The sequence below is a fragment of the Haliaeetus albicilla genome, chromosome 19 (assembly GCF_947461875.1).
Source record: "Haliaeetus albicilla chromosome 19, bHalAlb1.1, whole genome shotgun sequence".
Lineage (NCBI taxonomy): Eukaryota > Metazoa > Chordata > Aves > Accipitriformes > Accipitridae > Haliaeetus > Haliaeetus albicilla.
This window is the reverse complement of record NC_091501.1, coordinates 24,333,315-24,354,591: the sequence shown is the minus strand read 5'-3', so window position 1 is coordinate 24,354,591 and position 21,277 is coordinate 24,333,315. Positions and strand designations below refer to the sequence as shown.

General features: G+C 41.0%; 1 protein-coding gene across 1 annotated transcript; it reads left to right on the top strand.

Annotated features, from left to right (window-relative positions):
- The first annotated feature begins 163 nt into the window (after window positions 1-163).
- Window positions 164-15,892, top strand: KLHL42 (kelch like family member 42). Its single transcript, XM_069806833.1, has 3 exons — window positions 164-1,215; window positions 8,510-8,703; window positions 12,566-15,892. The coding sequence occupies exons 1-3, from the start codon at window positions 293-295 to the stop codon at window positions 13,015-13,017; spliced, it is 1,569 nt and encodes a 522-aa protein (XP_069662934.1). The 5' UTR covers window positions 164-292; the 3' UTR covers window positions 13,018-15,892.
- The last annotated feature ends 5,385 nt before the right edge of the window (window positions 15,893-21,277 follow it).

The window sequence follows — 21,277 nt, the reverse complement described above, 5'->3', positions numbered from 1 at the left end:
GCTCCCTGCAGGGGGGGAGGCCCGGCCGTCGCCTGAGCGCTCAACATTGCCTTTTTAGGGCTTTTTTTTTGTTCTTTCCTCTCTGTGGGTTTGGTTTGGGGGGGTATTTATTTATTTCTTTTCCCCTTCTTCTCTCCTTGCAGCGACAGAGCCGCGGCAGCGCCTTCCTCCCTCCCTCCCTCACGGCCCGGCAGCCGGGGCGGAGGACGAAGAGGAGGAGGAAGAGGAGGAGGAGGAGGAGGAGGAGGGGCCCGCGGCCGGGCTGAAGCGCGGCCAGGGGAGGGGGTGAGCCATGTCCCTGGCGGAGCAGCGGCGGCGGCGGGAGGAAGAGGAGGAGGAGGAGGGGGAAGAGGAAGAAGGGGCCGTGGGGAAGGAGGAGGTGGTGCAGATCCGGCTGGGGGACAAGCGGTACGCGGTGTGTAAGAGGAAGCTGATCGAGCAGAGCGACTATTTCCGAGCCCTCTACCGCTCGGGCATGCGGGAGGCAGAGCAGGGCCGGGAGGAGCAGCTGCTGCGCGGGGGGCTGAGCGCTCCGGGGCTGGAGCTGGTGCTGGACTTCATCAACACCTCCCGCCTGGCCAGGCTGGGGGAGGAGGAGGAGGAGGAGGGGGACGATGAGGAGCAGCCCCCCTTGCTGGAGGAGCTGGTGGAGGCTGCTTCCTACCTGCAGGTCACCCCCTTGCTCCGCCTGCTGCTCTCCCGGGTGAGGCTGGGCAACTGCTTCGAGCTGCACCGCCTGGCCCAGGTCTACGGTCTGCAGGACCTGCACGACGCCTGCCTGGACTTCATGGCCGCCCGGTACCATCAGGTGCTGCGGAGGCCCGACGCCCGGCCGCACCTCCTCCTGCCCCACGCTCTGCGGCAGCACCTGAAGGAGAGGCGGATGAGGGGCAACGCCGCCCTCGTCGCCATCGGGGACTTCGTGGGCGCCTCCTCCTCCTCCTCCTCCCCGGGCCTGCCGCCGGCCCGTCACCCTCAGGGGGAAGCCCCCTGGTCGATGCTGAGGTACGACGAGGAAGCGCAGAGGTGGCTGCCCCTGGCCAACAACCTGCCCCCCGACCTGGTGAACGTCCGAGGCTACGGGTCGGCGATGCTGGACAACTACCTCTTCATCGTCGGGGGCTACAGGATCACCAGCCAGGAGATTTCGGCCGCCCATTGTTACAACCCTTGCCTAAACGAATGGAGTCAGCTGGCTTCGATGAACCAGAAGAGGTAACCCTCGCTCCCCGCAATACACGCGTGTCCGTCTGTGTTGTCCACGTAGACCCCGTCGGGTCCCCTGGCGGTGACCGGACTCGGCGTTACGAGGAGTGATTCAGACCCGCCTCCGTGCCGTCAGTCGCCCGCGTCTCTCGCATCGTGCGCCGGGAAGGACGGCGGTGCTTGGCGATGGCTTGGCGGCGTGCCGCCGGACGGGCCTGGCGAACCTGCTCTTTGCCGGCGAGAGGCGGCCCGCCGCGGTGCGACGCTGCTGCCTCTCTGTCTGGCGCGGGGGCCCCCTCTGCGTGGCGCGGGGAGCTGCCGTGGGAAGGGAAGGGAAGGGTAGGGTGAGGGGGACGGGACTTTGTTGCGTAAACGCCGGTGGTTAAGGGCTCAGCTGTGGGAGGACGCGAGCTCGGCATCGGCAGAGGAGGACCGTGCTATGGCCCTCCGCCACGTGTGGTCGCTCACCTCGGTGTGAAGTGACGGCGGGATCCCGCTTTTCCTTTAAATCGTGGTATGCAAGGAGCTGGCCTCCCCAAATAGCTATCTCGCTGGTAGCAGAAATTCTCTTTGAAATAACAAAGATTTAAAAAAAAAAAAAAAAAAAGATAAAATTCTTCTACTTTCTTTGTGGTGCACTTTAACTCCGGTACTGTAAGCAACAAGTTTTTCTGCTCTTAGTGGGGGTGTACGCTCTATCAGAGCTGGAGATGGCTGAAAAAAATTAGTGATTTGGTTGGACCAGTTTTTCATTGGTTTGTCCTTTCATAAAAATCCGAATGTTTTGTATGCCTGCATTTCAGTGAAATATTCAGCAGAAAAATGTCAGGAAGATTGTGAGAAATTTCTCACTTTATGAGAATATTGGGTCTGGGAATCATTCATCATTTTGACCATTTTGCTTTTTTCCTTTATCCTTTTGAACTGTTTATTTGACATTGATGTTTAAGTTAGTATTCAGAAACACTTGCATAATTTACATTTGAAAGAATAATTGAGAGCTAGCCTTGAGGGGGACCACAGAAGAGAGGCCATCTCCCTGGCTAAGGTTGTGGCTGCTCTACCTTAATCATGCTGTGGAGTTATCAAAACAAAGCCTTTCACTTCACTGAAACAAAATGTTTCTGTTATCCAACATGAACTTCCTCATTGTTTCCATTTTAGAAAAAGCTTTAAATTTTTACCTTCTCTGTCTGAAGAAGAACAAGTAGGAAGACCAAAATTCACTGTAGAATGGAAATTCTCTTCTCCATCTGGTAAACTCAAAGAGCTTGCAGAGACCTACACCATTGGCATAAATGCTTTGTATCTGGGTAGTAAAACTGCAGTCTCTATTTAGCTCTTGCTCCCTAAAACCCCTCAAAACAGGGGTTTGACCTAAAATTAGTTCTTCCCCATTTCACTTTTTTTTCCACTTCTTGTATTGTTGTGAGAATTTCACTGAAATTATTACCTCCATAATCAGTCATCGGAATTGATCAGGAACAATTTTTTTCAGTATTTTTGGCTTCTTGGAACGGTGATGTGCAAAACTTCATCTGTAAAATGAGTGTTTAGCTTTTAAACACTGCAAACACCTTTTCCTACAGATATATTCCTTAGAGACTGAGGCTATAAGCAGTCTTCACCGAGCACCTGTGAGAACTGAGATGTTTTAGCTGGCCTCTCTTCGGCAGTCTTGCCTACGTGAGCGCAACTGAGAGCACATTGACCTTGGTAGAAAAGGATGATAGGGTCAGCCCACACAGCATCTCCTATGGAAGTTAACTTAAACATAGAAGTCCCATGTTGATCAAGTTACGAGGTTTTGGCCTAGGTTTGTAGATGTGTATGGCAAGAGAGATGTTACTGCGTGTGATGATTCTGCAGCATGGCGAATAACGGCTTTTTAAAAAATGTTTTTTTAAGGCCTTTTTTTTACCTTATGACCTGGCTGTTCAAACTCTAGATCAGCCTTCCCCAGTCCCCTACCCCCCTTTCCCTTTTTTCTAGGATATATAATCATTATATCTGAAATAAACATGTGGATATTTTATGCTTATATTGCTATTTTCTTCTGCACTGCCATACCAACTTAATCTTGAGGCCCATCACAGGTGACAGCAAGGTATTCCTTAGCACAGAATTTTACATTGGCCATTTACTGCAGAAAAGTATCATGCGAATGGATATTTTTGGAATAGTCTCTATTCTTACATTTCATGGTAGTTATTGCAGGCCAAAAAGAACCCAGAATTAACGTCTTCCCCTAGACTGCAAGGTAGCAGCAAGTGAGTATGTTGCTCTCTGAATGATAATCAGGGGAAGTTTTCTTCATGGAAATTCTGCTGACCCCTTCACAAAACATGTTTTTGACTAACATCTTCACGGACTCTCAACTCTGAAGTTATTAATTATTACTTTTTCTATCTGACATAACATTTCAGCTCTCTGATACCTGCTTGACATTTTGTGGCTAGAACACAGGAAGGGGTGGCCTGTGCCGTAGGAACCAAGGGCAGGGAGATTTTTAGGATCAGGATTTTGCATTCAACACGAACAGCATTGATGCCTGTCTGCTGCCCAGATGTGCTGCAGTTAGATCTGCAGTTTGCTCAGCATTGTATTTTTAGTTTGTTATGCTGTAGTAAAATAAGCAGGGCAGTTGCCCAGCGTGCTGCTCAGGAATTACAGTCATGTGAGTGACTGTCTGCCAAATTAATTTATATCAGCTGATATAATTACATCCCATGGGTGAATTTTTTACATACCTTGAGGGAGGGTTCTAGCTCCCGTTGAAGTTGGTTTGACTTCAGACAACAGAGTATCTGGATTTGGCCTATATGAATGGATGCATATGTTGGCCTCAAGGGAAGGCTGAGAAGTTACGGGAATAATTGTGCTGATTTGCTATTAATACAAGAAGTTCTCTGCCCTCTAACAAACCTTGTAAATTCTATTATATTTTTATCTTTAATTATTTCCATCATTGTAATATAGAATCCCAGGATGCTGGGATTCTCTACACATGCATAGATGAAATAGTCCCAGTTTACTTTTAAGTAGAAGACAAAAGCCATCAGATGTATATTGAATACTTAGCAGTCATTCTGGTTTAGGTTATAGCTGTTAGCTTTCTTTCTAGACGTAGAGGTCTTATTACTGTAGTTTCAAATTTGTTCACAATAGGTAACTCCTGTATATTATTCTTGTGATGCCCACATAAGCTTGATAAAGTGTTTTTTCCTATTTATGCATACACAAGGGAGGTAAAATAATTTACTCGGGCTCATATAGGAAGCCTGTGACTGAGCCTGGAGTTTCTCATCATCTGAGGCTTAAGTCTAGTGCTGGTCACAAATAGTCCAAAATAGATCACAGTTTCTAGATCTTTTCGTTCTAGATATATTGCTGTACTTGGAATAGTGTCTTCAGAGAATGACTTGGACTTTTTCATGGAAGAAACTTCATGTAAAGGTTGCCCAAGACCACTTGAGGTCTTTGGGGACAAGAAGGTAACAAAGTGCATTGGGAACTGTTCAAGTAAGGCCCTTGAATACTTTGCCATACTTTTCTTTAAATTGATGCTGTCAGTTGAAATTTGCTATTTAAAAGTAATATACTCACAGGATTTCTACTGCATGTGCCAGCTACAGCTGTATATTCCACTTTTATTTTCCTTCAGAACCTCCTACTCATGGCAGGTAAATCTTCCAGGCTTGGAAGACCCTTGTAAGCCCCTGGCTGGGATTATACACATGCACGTGGAACATGGGTTTTGTGAGCAATCTGTGCTTGAATTGCTGCCACTCTGAGGACTCTTACAGGAATATAGGAGAGGATGCTCCTGGGGAATGGTAGTAGTTTATGAGACCTTCTCTCCACATTTTTAAATATTTTTTTTCACTCAAAATTCCTCTGTGTTGAGAGAAAATAGACTTTTCAGAAATGTTTAAGTTAGAAATATTCATGTCATATTTATCACAAATGTCTCACACCCTTCCAAAGCTAAATGTTGGATGCAGTATGCTCTGCAGACTCGTATAAGGAATATAAAAATGTGGTTCATGCAAAAAATGTAAAATGCTTTGAAATTGCCTTCATAACTGTGCTTTCATGATTCTTCATCTCTGTTGTAAATGCTTTAACTCTAGAATAAAGAAGTAATCTGATTTGTGAGAAATTTTAAGGTTAAAGTTGATCATTTGGCAGGAAGGAACCACAGGTTAGTTAGTCCAGGCCTCCTGTTCTACGCCAGGACCAAGCTTACCTTGCGAATACTTGATCCTAAAACTTGATCTTAAAACGTCTAACTTGATCTTAAAACCCTCCAGCAATGTAGATTCCAACCTCCTTCCTCCCAGGTAACTCGTTCCCACATTTAGCCACCCCTCTGATCAGGAAGTCCTCTCTAATAGCTACGCTAACTTTTTCTTGTTGTGTACTGAATGAATGATATCTGCCAGTGAACAAGAAGAATGCTTGCTGTCCTCTTCGTAGCCACCTTCATAGTTAGTGGTCTCCTACAGATATATGTATGGCTGTTAATGCAATCCAGAACGATGTAAGGTTTTTTGCAAGATGTTGAATGTTGTCTTGTATTCAGAAAGCTGGGCACTCTGACCCCTAGATCCTTTGCATTTGTGCATTGTATTTTTCTTCCTTTGTGCATGTAGTGCTTTGGACTTGTCTTTACTGAATGAAAATTGTATTTGGAACTGTGGTAAAACTCCACAGCTCGCTCTTGCTTGTGTTCCTGGGGTTCCTTTCAGAGGAAACAAGGGACATCAGAAGACAGCTCATACCCAGTCCTGTCCCAACAAGAAGGGTACGCTCCAGGCCTGGCATTTGGAAAGTACTTTTGATCCCCCAAGTTTAGGTAACTCACGGGTGTGAGTGGAGTTTTGTTGCAGTTGAATCTGATGGACTGTTCAGCTCTGTTGTTTCCAAGCTGTAGTCCATGGAACAGTTGTTAGTTGTGGAGAGCTGGCTGGTTGCTCGGTGTTTGCTTTCCTTGTTTCCAGCTGCTCCAACACATTAAAAGAGTGTAAAAATACACTAAATATTTCCTAATGTTCACTCTCCATAAAAACACCTGCTGTTATTGGCATGGAAAGGTGAATGGGAGAAGTTTTTCATAACATATTGAGCCATTGTCCCAACTTTCATATAAAGTATGCTGATGGATACAGCTGCTTTTGAGTAAAATGAATCTTATAGTTAATGTGTTCCATGAATCTGAGATACTTCCACAGAATGTCATCCATTTTAACAAGTGTTGGAAGTGGGTAAATGACTGACACAAATGTACGTGGCCACCTTCTAGAATGACTGAAGTTGAAAGATGTGCTGTACATCTTTCACCGGATAGTTTTCCCTGTGCTGCAAGAAACAATTCAGTGATATGAAGGCCATCAAGCAAAAACTGGATAAATTACCTCCATTTAGATAAAATAGTAAGAGGCTACAATTACAGGCTAACTAGAGAAGCACGTGTGAATTAGGAAACCTGAATCCTTTAATGTTCAGACACTATACAGTTGTTTAGTTAATTCATGTGCTCTCTGGCAGAACTTTTAGCATGTTTAAAAAGTGGCTAGAAGACCTTAGAACAGGGAAACGCTATCTGTGTGTGTGTGAACTCATTTTATAAGCCAAAAATCCTGTGCCACCTCCATCATGGGCACAGAGTTACTTGCTTGGAAGATGCATTTACATTTTGGGGTTTTGTCCCTTTGTTAATTTGTGGATTTATGTGGAACCATAACCTTTAGAGCAGGTACATTGCTTTGAAAATCATAATGTTTTGCAAGTAATTATCCTCATTTCATACGCGCTATTGATTGCCATGTTATTCTGGATTCTCTAAGATGGAAAACATAATTGCTGTAGAGAGGAGATGAACAGAGTGACCTAATCGTAAATGTCAGCAAAAAATGAATAAAAAGCAATTAATTCCTTCAAAGGAGCATTTTAGTTTCCAGAGCTATATCAGAATGACAAGAACAAAATGATTCCATCTGGAAACAAATTCTTTTTCCAAATATATTTAATAAAAAGAAATTGCAGGGCAGTCTGCTGCTAAGCAGGGTTCATTTTGTCCAGACAAAACCCTGCAAAACTACTTAGCGGTAAGTTTTGAATCTTGGATTCATGCAGACTGAAACTCACTTTACTGCTCTGCAGGCCAACGCAAGTCTAAAGCATCAGTTCGGTTTTACAGACGTAACGCAGTTCCCCATTTGGCTTTGTGCTGAGCTGGTGCACTCCAGTGACGTTCACACATCTAGTTAATTGGGATACTGCATGGTAAAATCTCAATTTGGCTTAGTAGTAGAGAAGGAACAACCTTTCTAGGCAATGAGACTGTTTCTGAGGAGAGGAAGAGCTCATCTTTTATTAGACCAGCTTCCATAGCTGGAAGGAATAGCTGAGCATCAAGCCCTCTATCTTCAAGTTCTCCAATTTCTTCCTACAGACTTGTACCTTTAAAATCCATAGACCATATGTTTCTGCCTGTATTATCTTAAAAGTGTAAGACAGAAGGTTTCTTGTGCTTCAGTAATTATAAAGTTGCCCTTTGCCATGCGTGAAATATAGCAAGCAGCATAATGGAATAGAATAAAAAATAATAAAATAGGGCATTGCCTGTGGAGTGTGATGGATTTTGTTCAGCTATGGGCGGAGCATTAATTTACAGATATATCTTGCTTCAGTGGGATGGAGGATGTATTTAGTAGTTTAATGTTGAATAAGTTATAGGAGATTCTCTCTTCCTTCTTTTGCAGAACATGATTCAATGTTTACTGCTTTAAATTTCTATTTATTAGGGTTATTAAAGAGTTCCTATATTACAGACTAAGACAAGTATAGATTCTTAGGCATTCATCAAGTCTTGTTTGAAATTTCTGCAATTTTAACTAAAATAATGTCCTTGACTCTGTATATATATAATACGTTTTTCTCTACTAAAGGTACCTTACTAAAAGCCTAGTAAAAATAAGATGTCTACTGAACACATTAGTTAACTAAACACTTAAAGCTCAAACTGTGACAGATTGAAATCCAAAATAAAATATTCATCAGTCTCAGCATCAACATCATTAACATCTAGAATGTCACTGGTTACTGTCCTAAGTAATTACAGTATAATTACAGAATTTTGGCCTTGCACAGAAGAGTTCAGATGCTGTAATACATGAAGTGATGGTACAAGTTGTAAGTGATGATGAGTTTGTTGGAGCCTGGATAGGAAGAACTAACTTTCCTATATTTTTCTGTACATCTATGCAACCCATTTCAATGCTGCAATCTTTTCTTTCAGGTCCAATTTTAAGCTTTTGGCTGTAAATGGAAAGCTCTATGCCGTCGGCGGTCAATCCCTTTCCAACGTGGAGTGCTATAACCCAGAAAATGACTGGTGGAATTTTGTGGCATCCATGCCAAACCCTCTTGCAGAATTCTCAGCTTGCGAATGCAAGGGCAAGATCTACGTTATTGGAGGATACACTACACGAGGTAGAAACCTTGCTTTACTTTTTTCTTTTAACCTGATTGCTTCTAAGGCCCAGATAATTTTGTCTCTTTTTTTCAGGAAATCTTTTGAACTGATGTAGAAAGCAGCATAATACTCACTAAAACATGTGGAAATAAATCACTGGTAGAAAATAATTGACAAATGAAACAAAAAATTAGCTCTGTCATAGAGGAATCATATTTTTTTTTTTTTCAGAGGGGACAGACTGATGGGTACTTCAGCACCCAGCTTAGCCCTCCTTTTTTTAGATTTTTATCACACAGTAGAAAGAGAGGTCTCAACAGATACACTTTGTTTACTTTTTAAATACCTGTTTTAGACTGTCAGAATGAGAAATATGAAGAAAGTATCTGCCTGCATTAGTACTTCTCATATATTAATAGATGTCATGGTCCTTTCACTATAGCATTTCAGTGTTTCACAGGCAAGTTCAAGCTGTAGGTATGATTTTCAGTGCTGAAATAACTTAATTGAATAATTAATCAAAAGCTTAAGGAGGAACCAACGTTTTGAACTTACTTCCTTTCTATACCCTGTTTTTTGATGATACTGTACAGAGGGAAGGATTTGAAGTTGCATTCTCTCCTGACAATTACTTTATCCCATGGAAAAGCAAGCCACTTATATAAAGCTCCCATTTGTTCCTTAAGCACATAGTGCCATTCTCTGGGAGGAATATCATTTTCTCAGAGTTTTAAAAGTCAGGTTTTTTTCACGTCAGATGTTCAGTATTTACCAGGATTTCCTAAATTTAAATTCCTATCTCTAAGGCCTTTGCCCACTTCATTTGACCACAGTAGTTTTAATTTTTTTTTTCCAAATGGAGAATAAAATTAGAATAGGGATCAGCTTTTACGGAGTACTGCAAGCAAAGCTAAACTGACATTAGAACAAACTGTCTCTTCTAGAGTCTGAGCAGATTTTAGCTCTGAATCATTATAAGGTTTGTAAAAGACACACTTCCACCCCTCATGGTCCTTGTGGTAACGATAACCTTCAAAAGCATTTTGTCAAGTCCATTCTGACCACCCAGAACCTGGTGGCTTCACCATGGAAGACAAGACATCGGCATGCCTGTGTCCGTATGGAGGGCTACACTGTGGGGTGCTCCGTAGTCCCAGTCCTCTGGTCATCCCCACTAAAGGACCTGTTGGGGTGCACTGTGCTCCCTGATGTGCGGCACTGGGACTGAAGGATGTCTGGCACGCGACACTTGCCGTGCTGAAAAGTCAGACCCAAGGGGAAACATCATTTGAGACAAGAGAGCAGAGAACAAAGAGGAGGGACTGAAACGGAGTGATGGGAAGACTTGTCTCTAGAGACTGGAGTTAGGTTTTGTCGTTCTTATCTAGCAAAAGAGAAAGAAGAGGTAAGAAGAAAAACCTCTGGTTTGGTTAATAGCGCTACAAAATTACAGGAGTACCAGCTTTTCTCTGACATCCCCTGCGCTTTGCAAGTTCCTTTTCTGGCACTTGTGCTGTTCTTTCTTCAGGCTGCCTGCTCTTGGTGTCATGGATAGGAAGATCTGCATGTTGCTGATGCAGATCCTATTCCCTTAAAATTCATTAACAAAGCGTGTGTGGTCAGGATTGCTGCCCTGTGTCGAGCTCCTTATTCAGTACTTATTACCTCTGGTTTCAGCTGAAGGAGGATAGTCAGTGTGTTACCTCTTGCTTCTTCTTCACCTCGGGGGATTGCCACTGACCTTCAGGCCTCTGTCTGTTCCTAGATCTTTTCCTAAAAGCTGTTTTTAATGGAAACAGGATAGTCAAACAGTAGAAAGTTGTGAGCAGTGAATAAGTAGCACATTTAGGCTTATGTTTAAGTCCAAGACCATTCAGGACAGCAAATGCATGTGCTTGCTATAATTAAAGATCCTTTTGTGAACAAGGGTCTGGAATCAGGTTTTCTGTGACCCCTTGGCTTAGGACAGCTATCCGACTTAGAAACCAGAATTGCTGCAATTACGCTGGTGATTCACTTCCAAGTTATGCAGATGTCGGAGAGTGTCAAGGCCTAACTATCTGAGAGACACTGAGGTTCATTTGCTATTTCACTACATTCACTACATAAAACACATGCAGCAATTAATATGTAAATTTTTACTTTATTTTATTTTACTTTTATTTTATTTTATTTTTAGTTTTTCTGCATATACCTCAGTTTTGGTAGATTTTGTGGGCTATTTTTTTGATCTGTGTAGAGCTTTCTACTGAGACTGCACTTTCCAAAAGGTGGTAGGATCTGGAATTTTCCACTGTAAATTATAATGACACTTCTTGGATAAAGACCGTCCTTCCAGTTCTCAGCTCTCACTTGTGAACATAGATCCTGATAGAAACTCCATGTCAGGCACTATAATGTTCATGTTTTGTATTTGTTTTTGTTTTGTTTCAGTGGACATAAAAGACCCAGGCTCTGACTGAGCAAATGAGGGCCATATCATGATAGACTTCCATTTCATATGCCCCCTCTCAAACCATAGCACTTTTCACTTGGGAAGATTACTGCTATAAATAGACATAGAAACTTAATTGGGATTTTTCCCTCCCACAGTGAGTCAGAGAATGATACATTGCTTGTAGACGAAGATATCTGTATGTAGAGCTTTGATCAGCAATTTCATAGAGTATTGCCATGATATTTTCCCTCTTTTTTTCCTTTATTTAAAGTGGATTAGGTGTTCAAGAAGGCAATGTAAAGTAATAAACAGTGACTGAAAATCATCAGAGTGCAGGCAGATGCTATGGCAGCACCTCCTTAATCATGCTGCTAATGCACTTCATTCATGACAATCCCGTTATATTTATGGCTATTTATACCTGTTCCTTAAATAATTTATCAGTATGTCACCATGTGCTGCTCCACTTGGGAGCTCATCTGGAGATCGTCATGCAGGATAGACTTGTAATACGGAGCAGATTTTATTAAATGACCAGGCTGGAGTCTGCAACTTGTTGCCGCTTGTCACTTGAGTTCAGATTTAAGCTCAGGTCTCCAGAGACTGAAGCTGAATTTACTAGCTAATGAGTCTTGTGCATTCTGTGTTAATTTAGTGAAGCCTTGGACACAGCCAGGGTCTTCACTGCACCATAAATCAGGGTGGTATTGTAACAATTTCGTAGAATAACAGTACTGCAAACACATGCCTCCACTGAGTTGTAACCGAAGTATAGATATATGGCTTCAGCTTTTTTCTGTGCCTCTGTCTGATGCTGGAGCACCGAGTTCCTGGTTCTTAAATGATTTTGACAATGAGAGTTTCTCTCTTTATAAAGTACTGAACATGTGCCCTTAGGTCATCCATGCCACTTGCCAAAATGTAACTAGCTTTATGAATTTTATTCAATTGATTTATAGAATAAAATGCAAAGTATCAAAGTTAAGCTTGGATGATAAATCATCACCTGACAGCCATTAATGAAGCGTACTGTCTTCATGATAATTTGATTCATCTGTGATCAGTGGAGAGCAGAATATTGCTTCATTTCCCTTTTCATAAAAAATTCTTACATATCAATCATAGACAAAATTAAAAGCAGAAGTTAAAAGGATTATTCTGCTAAAATCTGCATCCCCAGACCATTTACATCATGTAATGTGCCAGAAGTAGCTTAATTTTTCCCTCTGCAAAGGAACAGAACATTCAAACTTTATCGTCAAGGGCACAGAGTTGCAGTTCTCAATAATCAGTATTTCTTCCCTGGTCTGCTATGCTTTTGCACTGTAATACATTAGCAATCTGTAATAATGGTTGATACAGTTTGTAGGGAGGAAGAATCCTCCTCCATGAATACCTTCTAATATATTTATTTATTTGTAAATATCTCTCCTCTGTTTCAGATAGGAATATGAACATTTTGCAGTACTGTCCCACTTCTGATTCCTGGACCAACTTTGAACTTTGTGATGTTCATGTTCGCAAACAACAGATGCTATCTGTTGAAGAAACTATATATCTGGTAGGGGGTTGTATTCATGAACTTGGACCAAACCAAAAATCCAGCCAAAGTGAGGATGTGTTAACTGTGCAGTCTTACAACATTGCTACCAAAGAATGGCTCTACCTCAAAGAGAACACATCAAAATCGGGTCTTAACTTGACTTGCACTCTCCACAACGATGGAGTCTATATATTGAGTAGGGATATTACTCTATCTACAAGCTTGGAGCACCGTGTTTTTCTTAAGTATAATATATTTACGGACAGTTGGGAGTCACTAAGACGCTTTCCAGCCTTTGGACAAAACATGCTGATCTGTTCTATGTATTTGCCTGATGTGCAACAAGTGTAACAGCATCAGGTTTTTCTTTTCAGCTCATTAATCATTCTTGGAAGAAATATTGCTCCCTCTAATAATTCCATTTTCAGAATGTAATGTGTTTGCATAACAGACATAAAATACTGATTCTGTTCTTTAAAAAAGTTGCAAAATCCAATATTAAGAGAAATGCTTCCAGAAACATTTTTAAGATTTCAGTTTAAAAATTTTATTGTTTTGGATTAAAATTTCACCAGGTATTGTTTGCAACTGAAACATAAAATTATTGTGTTGGTAACTGATAAAGGAATTCCAAAGGCAAAACTGATCAGTGTAGTTTTATTCTCCATCTTAATAGACAGTGTAGAAGATGAGCAAGAAGTATACATGGTGAAAGGGGAAATAATTCAATAAAGTAAATAATAAGTATGATAAAAATTACAAAGGGAATTATTTCTTTTAAAATGCAGTTTTTACTCAAACTACGTCCTGTCAAATGCACAATGTTTAAAATTGTTTATACTATCACATCTCTATATCTTCTACAGTAAAAAGTGAGATTCTCAAAGGTGCTGGCAATTGGGGTACCATCAAGAAATAAGAATTTCCCCTGTATTATTTGTAATGAAATGCTTTGCCAGGGACTGGGAGGAATTGCCTGGAGGCTTACGGTTGCTGATTGGATACTAGATGCTCCTTTAGTGGAAGTTGGCAGCATTTATTGCTACCATTAAGATAGAGGTAAAAAGGCTCTAAATTCAAATTGAGAAGTTTGGTCATCTTCAGAAAGATAAGTTTTAGTTACCTTGTTGTATTCTGTAGTACTGAGTGTTAAAGATCAAATTATAGTTGGCAACAAGCTGCATATTAGGAAAATGTGCATGAGCACATGCAATGGTGATTCTGCACCAGGCACATCCTGCTTGATAACAGTCATCCAGGACATCCATCACTTGGAACGGAAGGGTCGATTTGTGTAAATGACTTCCTGCCAACACCACCCAAAGCAGCTGCACATGGATGCTGGCTCTTTCTTGTGTTACCAGGAGCTTGATGGAGATTACCTCAAATTTGCCACCCACAGTTGTTAGTCTCTACCAAGAGCACTGTAAGATGGTCACCATGAATACTTCTTTGTATTCCAAGGACCTTCTCCCTAGTTCATGCCTATTGCCTGAGAGAATTATAGTCATGATTGGCCCCTTTTCTTTTTGTAGATGACAAGTTCATAAGTGTCTTCTCAAGGCACCTGCCCGGGTATGGAATGTGTGTCCTCGCAACAAGAAACAGAGAAGGTCTTGGTCACCATGGGCAGGTTTCACTGCGTCTGCCTTTAGGGAAGAGATAACCAGATTAGACATGTGCTGAATACGTTGCAGGGATGCTGGTTCTGCACCAGCTGTTTCTCCACATGAGAAGACAAGAGATTTAATTCGCCTAAACAGGTTCCTAATATGTGGAGATGATTGGTTTTTTTTCTTCATTGAAACTCAGGAATCTGAATCTTCTTTTGAAGATAGGTGCCTGTTGTAGAGAGGAGGAGGAGGCAGCAATGATTCCCTCAAGGTCCTTTTAACTCCCTGCTTTTCCATGGTTTGAATGAAGTCAGTGCTGACTAAAAGAGCTCTCAGACTTGAAGTGCCTTGCCAATTACCACTCATGCATTCAGTGCTTAGGTGCATAATTTGGTGCTTCCGATCACGCATAGCAACCCAAACAGAAAATCCCAGGAAACCTGTCCAGAATGAGGGCATTTGGGTTTGAACACTTTTAGGATACAGGCGGACATGAAGCGAGGTATTTTGGATGTCCCAAGAGTTACCTTTTGGGTGGAATTTTTGCAGCCTGGAAGAGTATGTTATGCTTCAGCCCAAACTAGTGTCTACCATTCAGCTGTATGCATGAATTTAATTAGTTAAGTCCATGTCTATGTGTTAGTGTTTATTCCTTTGAAAACACCATGCGTTGAGCAGCTGCTGTGTTTTGACAGCAGTATCAGACCAAACAATGGCTCTTCTGCGTTGAAGAAATAAGGTGACTTTCATAAGATTCTTCTTTCAAAAGTGTTTTAGAATAAATGTAAGCAGTCTGTGATTGCCTGGTGATAAATTATCTCAGTCACATTATGTTACTTGCTTTCCTTCATTTCTTTTCAGCTCCTGATTCAGTAACCTACAGTCATCCATAAGTCAACTCAGATCATTACTGGTGGAGGGAGTCCCATCTGAGTAGCAGTATTCTCTTGCCTAGCAAATTAACTGTGAAAACCCATCACTCCCAGTTTTGCAGTGTGTGGTATATCTAATCAAGTCCTTTCAAACCCACTCATTTCTTAGTGCAGTCATAATTCCAAAAGCTATGACATCATCTTTTAGGTGTGATTACTCTTTTTCACAAGAGGCCTTTCCACACTGGATTTATCTACATGTTGGTTTCAGCTTCCAGAGATCAAGTGACCACCTTGAAAATCTGGAGAGCCTGCTCAAATGTAGGAGAGAAAGATGGCTCAGACTGTAAATACAGTCAGACACTTTTGTTAATCCATGGTGCAAATTCCTCATATACTGACCTCTAACAGTACCATGATCACAAATCAAAACTGGTGTTGAATTTAGTGGTAGCACCAGACTGTAATAATCTAAATGGACTGTATTACTACAGGCTGACATAAATATATATTTTTTAAACAAAATTCATTACAGAAAAGTATGCAATATGGGTGGCCCCCATACCTCAGGAAGAAACCCAAACACTCTAATGACTGTCTCATGCCCTTTTCGTTTTCTTTCTATCACTTTAATATTTCATATAAGGCACTGTTGGGCAGCTTCTGCCCTTTGCGGCAAGGAAGACTGGTTGAGAGTCACTAACAGAGAATAATTAAAAAGCTGCTGTTTAGCCAATGGAACTGTTGTTCAGTGATTCAGTGTGCTCTCTTTTCTTTGGTGGTGGGAGGAAAATAGGTCATTAAGGTCAAATAAGCTTCTTTTGAATGACAATGACACAAGTGTAGACCAAGGGGCCTTGCAGTCTGATCAACTGGAAATTCCTGTGTTATCCTGAGCGCGCTTCTAACTTACCACGTGGACTTGGAGAGATCACTCCACCTTCTTGCATCTTCATCCACAAGTGTAACACGTGAGTAGGAATGTTCGTCTTGTGGGAACACAAATGGTTTGTCTGGTGTAGTAGTGTAGTATTTGTAAGGCATGTTGAGCATGTGAAGAAGCACATATATTCTCGTTGTAACTGTTTACTTGGTTATTCAAACTGCTTCATGACAAGTGGCAGGATAGAAGGCAGCTAGTAATCTCATTTTGGTCTCTGCTAATTACCTTTATTTTGAACTGATGGCTGTTTCCAGTCTGTTATTTTCTTTCTTTTTTTTTTTTTTTTGGTCACCTAATAGCCTGTAGTTCATCTAAGTTTCTTAGTCTTGGTGTTCTTATGTCTGTATCCAAATTCAGAACTGCTGCTTTCCTGCTGTGTCTGGGTTATCCAGTGCTTACATACCCATTATTCATCTTCTCTGTCTCATGGACCGATTCCACTTGATACTGACCAGCAAAAGCTGACTATGGTAGAGGATGATCCCAAATCAAAAGAAAGAAAAATAACTTCCAAAGTCCTGAGGGAGGAGTAAATGGAAAACTCTGGGAACTTAGTCCCTTCTCATAAAACAGAGAAGCGTTTAAGAAGGTTGCTCATATCAAGGCTAAGAAAGAGTATAAGAGTTTCTTCCTTTCCGGGAAAGGTTTGTGGTTTGCAATGTGAAATAAGAGTTGTGTGGGGCTTAACTTTAATCTCCCTGGCCGGTTTCTATAGGTTTCCCTTTCTGCCCTGTCGGTTGACCTTTCTTGGGCTTAATATCTGTGTTTTCCATTCTTTGAGGATTTGCCTTTCTACATCAATGTCCAGCCTGTTTTGCTGAAATTATATGTAGCAGTTTGTTGGTCTTCTGTATTTGTTAAGTCTGCTTCTCACACTGATCTGTGACTGTCAATCACCACGATGAAAAAGTAAAGTAATTTGTAATTCAGGTTGAATTTTCATTTATTCAGTTTTGGTCTCTTGGAAGAGAAGTCTACAAAGCTACAAATGCTTTGTTTCATTTAATCCTCATTTTAGTGGGAAATGATGCTACAGACAGTCAGTTTGTGGAAGTTCATCTGCGTCAGTAATGTGATAGAGAACAGAAGGCACAGAGTGTAATGACAACATTTAGCACGTAAAATGCTCAAAGCCCTACACAAGCAAAGATTACTTATCCCTATTGTCCCTGTAAGGTAAGATACATACTGTAAATGGTGTTAGACCAGAGACGATCCTTGGGGTATCTGTCAGTATGACCAATAAATTTATCAATGGTTACCAAGAACCCTCAGAGGGCAGAAACCGTCAGCATCTGTGGTAGGTTATATTGATTTTGCATTTACAATAATGACCAAAGGGTGGCTCCCCATCCCCACAGTAAGTCTTAGGAACCAGAACAAATGCTGGAAGATACAGAAAGTTTAAACGTCTTTCTCTACAATAGTAACACTGCCATTCTCGGAGTATGTCTTCTGTCTAATCAACTTAGAGCCTATTTTAGTGTAATCTCTGTCTTTTCTTCTCCAAAAGGAGAGTGGAATTTGGAAAAGGAGTCTGGATTTTGTGAACTGATAGGGGTCGTGCATTCACAGCTTTAAAATTGCTATCCCAATTATATGTGGTATGTGGATTTTTTTCTAAAAGCATTGACATTACCAGTAAACATATGTTGTTACGTCCTATGAATATCAGTATTTTCTAAAGTAAGTTTCAGTTTCTGTATTGTATTTAGAAGAGTGAAACATGTTTTGTTTCTGAAATACAAACTGTCTCTTACAAAAGAAAAGGAATCACTGCAATTACTGCATTTTTCTAGTGGAAGGCAGATTAGATGGTGTCCAGTTTTACAGTATCCAGTTACATGATGCGCTGCACATCTTCAACTCATATATGCTTCAGAAGGAGAGAAAGATGTTCAGCACCCGAGCAAAGTTACCTCCTGTTTGTTGGTGCTTATACCACTATTTAAGATTCAGCAGTCAATGCAAACTTTCTGAATCCTCCTTCCCTCACTCCATTTTTCCAGCTGAAATTTATGATTATTTGATCTGTTGTTGATTTTCCACTCTCTGATATTTTCCAGATGTTTTTAAGGGTGTGCCTTGTGATAAGACACCCTTTCTAAATAATTTTCAGAAATTAAAGTAGTTTACTCTGACTCACCATCTTTTGCCTATGAAGATTTTACCCAGCCACAGCTCTGTCATTCTTCTGCCAACAGGCTGCTATAATGCTGCCCCACATTTGCCCTGATCGTGATATTATCCTCCATTAGCACCCCAAACTGGTAGCACTTTTGGATGAGGCTAAGCTGATTGTATAATAGCTTATGTTGTACTGCAAGTCCTAAATTCCTTTCCCAGGACAAACCTTTAACGCACTGCTTCTACTGTACAGTAACTCAGCTTTCACTTATGAGACACTGTCGATCCACAAATCACTGCAGAAATCAGATGTCTGATACAAATGTCAACCTCGTCTGTGCTGGAAGCTGCCTGTCTCTTTTGGAGTTATACCCAACCCTTCTTGTTCAAGATTCCTGTAAACAAGTGCAAGTCAAGTGATAAAGAACCCCTACTGTAGGGAATTTCTGGGAATATTACACTTCAAAATTAAAATTAACTGCTATGTAGGCTTTGATCTTCCCATTCCTCCCCTTTGTGACACCCCATTGGCTTATGCAAGGATACACAGATCCATCCATGTCTTCTGTGTGCTGTTTTTTCCTCAGATGTTTTCCAAGGAAAGATATCATTTTTCTCCATTCACCTTCTATAATTAGAAAAACCCAAAATCCTCATTCCAAGAATCTTCCTAATTTTAATTTATTACATCTTCAAAATGACTTAGCCTGTAAACTTTCTGGTTTGCTTTTATTGGTCATGCTTTGAAAAATGATTCTGTAGAATTTTGCGTACTTTCTTGTACTTAGTAAGTATTCACAATATAAGGGATTTATGCAGTGTAAGGGTAGGGAAATCTTATCTGTAGCTCTTCAAGGATACAACTTCAGCTATGCAAGGTCTGAAATGTAAAAAGTGGCATTACTTAATCTCTTTTGGAACTTAGACTAATTTCAAGATTCACACTATTCACTGAGGTTAAAAAACTTGTAACTGAACAGTGGTTTGGGAGATGGTGTTAGAAGGGCTCTGTTTTGATCTTTGACTATTTTTATTACAATTTTATTTTTCTACTAGGGATAGTATACATTCCTTGGATCACATTGTCCTGCCTTTTTAGTTGGTTGTAAGGGAAATTTTGCCCTTTTACAGGTAGGGCCTTGATTTACTGTGAAGACCAGAGCTGTGTCATTTGAGAATGTGTATTTTGCAGTTGTAAATTATCGATTGATGACAACTGCTCTGAAGCCCATAAAAACATGATTTTGGGTGGTAGGGGTGGAGATAAAGTCAGAAAACAGATGCTTAGGAACAGCCATTCTCTAACCTCCAGGCATAAGCAATTTTCAAATGCAGAAGCAGGCAGAAGAAGTTTTAAATGGTTTTAAAACAACAGCTCCTTTTTCCTTCTTCCCATCTCTCCCCCTGCAACTCAAACCCTTTCAACCACAATAATTTGTGGCAAGGCATCTGTGTATTTGGAAGAAAATGTTAGTGGCGAGGTAGGAATGCACTGCTTGGGCAGGTGATCCCTTATCAGAACTACTACTTGGCAGACCTAGAAACCTTCCTTCAGCTTTTCTGGATGACTCTCTGACTGACATTTATGCCTCTTTAATGACATGTTATCTGCTAACGTATGTATAATGATAGGTGAGGCAGGGAGAGGGATCACAGAAGCCCTATTGTGTACCTAATAGCAAATGCACAATAGGCTTGTAGAAAGACTTTTCTTTAACAGGGCCTGATCCAAAGCCTTTTGATGTTAATAAAAAGAACCAGCTTTGAATTAAGCACATGTTTCAGTGAATTAGATAATTCTGAAAGAATCTGAAAGATGTTAACTGTACAATTGGCTGGTGAAAGAAGAGGCATAGACTGAAGACTTGGAGAATCTTGTTACAGTATGATCTCTGATATGCCCCATCTGTGTTTTTTGCACTGACTTTCTATGTGAAGTTGTCCATCTCTGTTAACACAAGTCTTCAAAATATACTGGCTCTGAAGTAGTCAGGAGAGTGATGTTTTCCTAAGAATATCTGGGGAGAAGGTGAACATCTCTCCAATTATGCTGTTGGGGAGTCACTGAGAAAGCGTTGCTGATATGTCATGACTTTGAATAGCAAAGCACTGTCGTGTGTCCTAGTCTACATTTTCTTGTACCAAGAAATGTGGTATGGGAGGTTGAAATGTTTTACTTTAGATCATGGTGCTATGAGTTTTTTGTTTGTTTGTTTCCACAATGTCCCCTAAAAAAAAACCCCACAACCAAAATTTGTATGTAGGCATTTGGATCCTTCTCTCACATGCCATAATAATGCCAAACCCAATAAAATGCAGAGTATGGTCATGTGGAACAGACAGGCATCATTCCTGTTTTACATTGTCAATATATACAAATACAAAAGATTTATTTCCACAAGGATTGGAACTTTGGCTAATATTCCATGCAAGGTGAAACAGCTCCAGGAACTGTTTGACAGCAAACCACCTCAGGGCTACATCTTTATAGGAAAGATAAGGGTGTGTCCCAAGTAGTGAGTTGAAATCTTTGAGGAAGAGGATGGACTTGAACCCAAATCTCTTATGCCTTGGCAAATTTCCCAGTAAACATAGTCCTTTCCCTCTTCGGTTTGTATGTGTAGCTAGTTTTTGTTATTTGCTTAAGCCAAAATTTTTTTGTCAGGCTTTATTTGGGATAATCAAACTGTGTTTTTTCAGAAAATAAAATATTTACCCCAAGCTGTCTACTTATAACACCCCCAAATCGGCGTGTTCAAGCTTGCATTTCCTATGTATTAATTTCCTTGTTTTTTTCTCTAAATCTATTTCAGCTACTAGGGTGTTCAAATGAATCTTGTTAATGCTGTGTTCTCTGCGTATTTGCAAAACAGCTTATGAAACCAGAGCGTCTCTCTGTCCATCAACCTGGTATAATTGTACCCATCTGTGGGGAACTGGGCATGGGCTTTACTGGCACTGTAGTTTCGTTAGGCAGTTGGTCAGAGTGCGTTGAACCAGCTGTTCAAGACTATTTGTAAAGGCTGTCTGTGATTTTGAGGAGTGATTGTTGTTGA

Coding starts and splice junctions, on each gene's coding strand:
- KLHL42 (XM_069806833.1), top strand. CDS start 293: ATGTCCCTGGCGGAGCAGCGGCGGCGGCGGGAGGAAGAGGAGGAGGAG. Junction 1,216..8,509: donor GCTTCGATGAACCAGAAGAG/GTAACCCTCGCT, acceptor CTTTTCTTTCAG/GTCCAATTTTAAGCTTTTGG. Junction 8,704..12,565: donor TGGAGGATACACTACACGAG/GTAGAAACCTTG, acceptor CCTCTGTTTCAG/ATAGGAATATGAACATTTTG.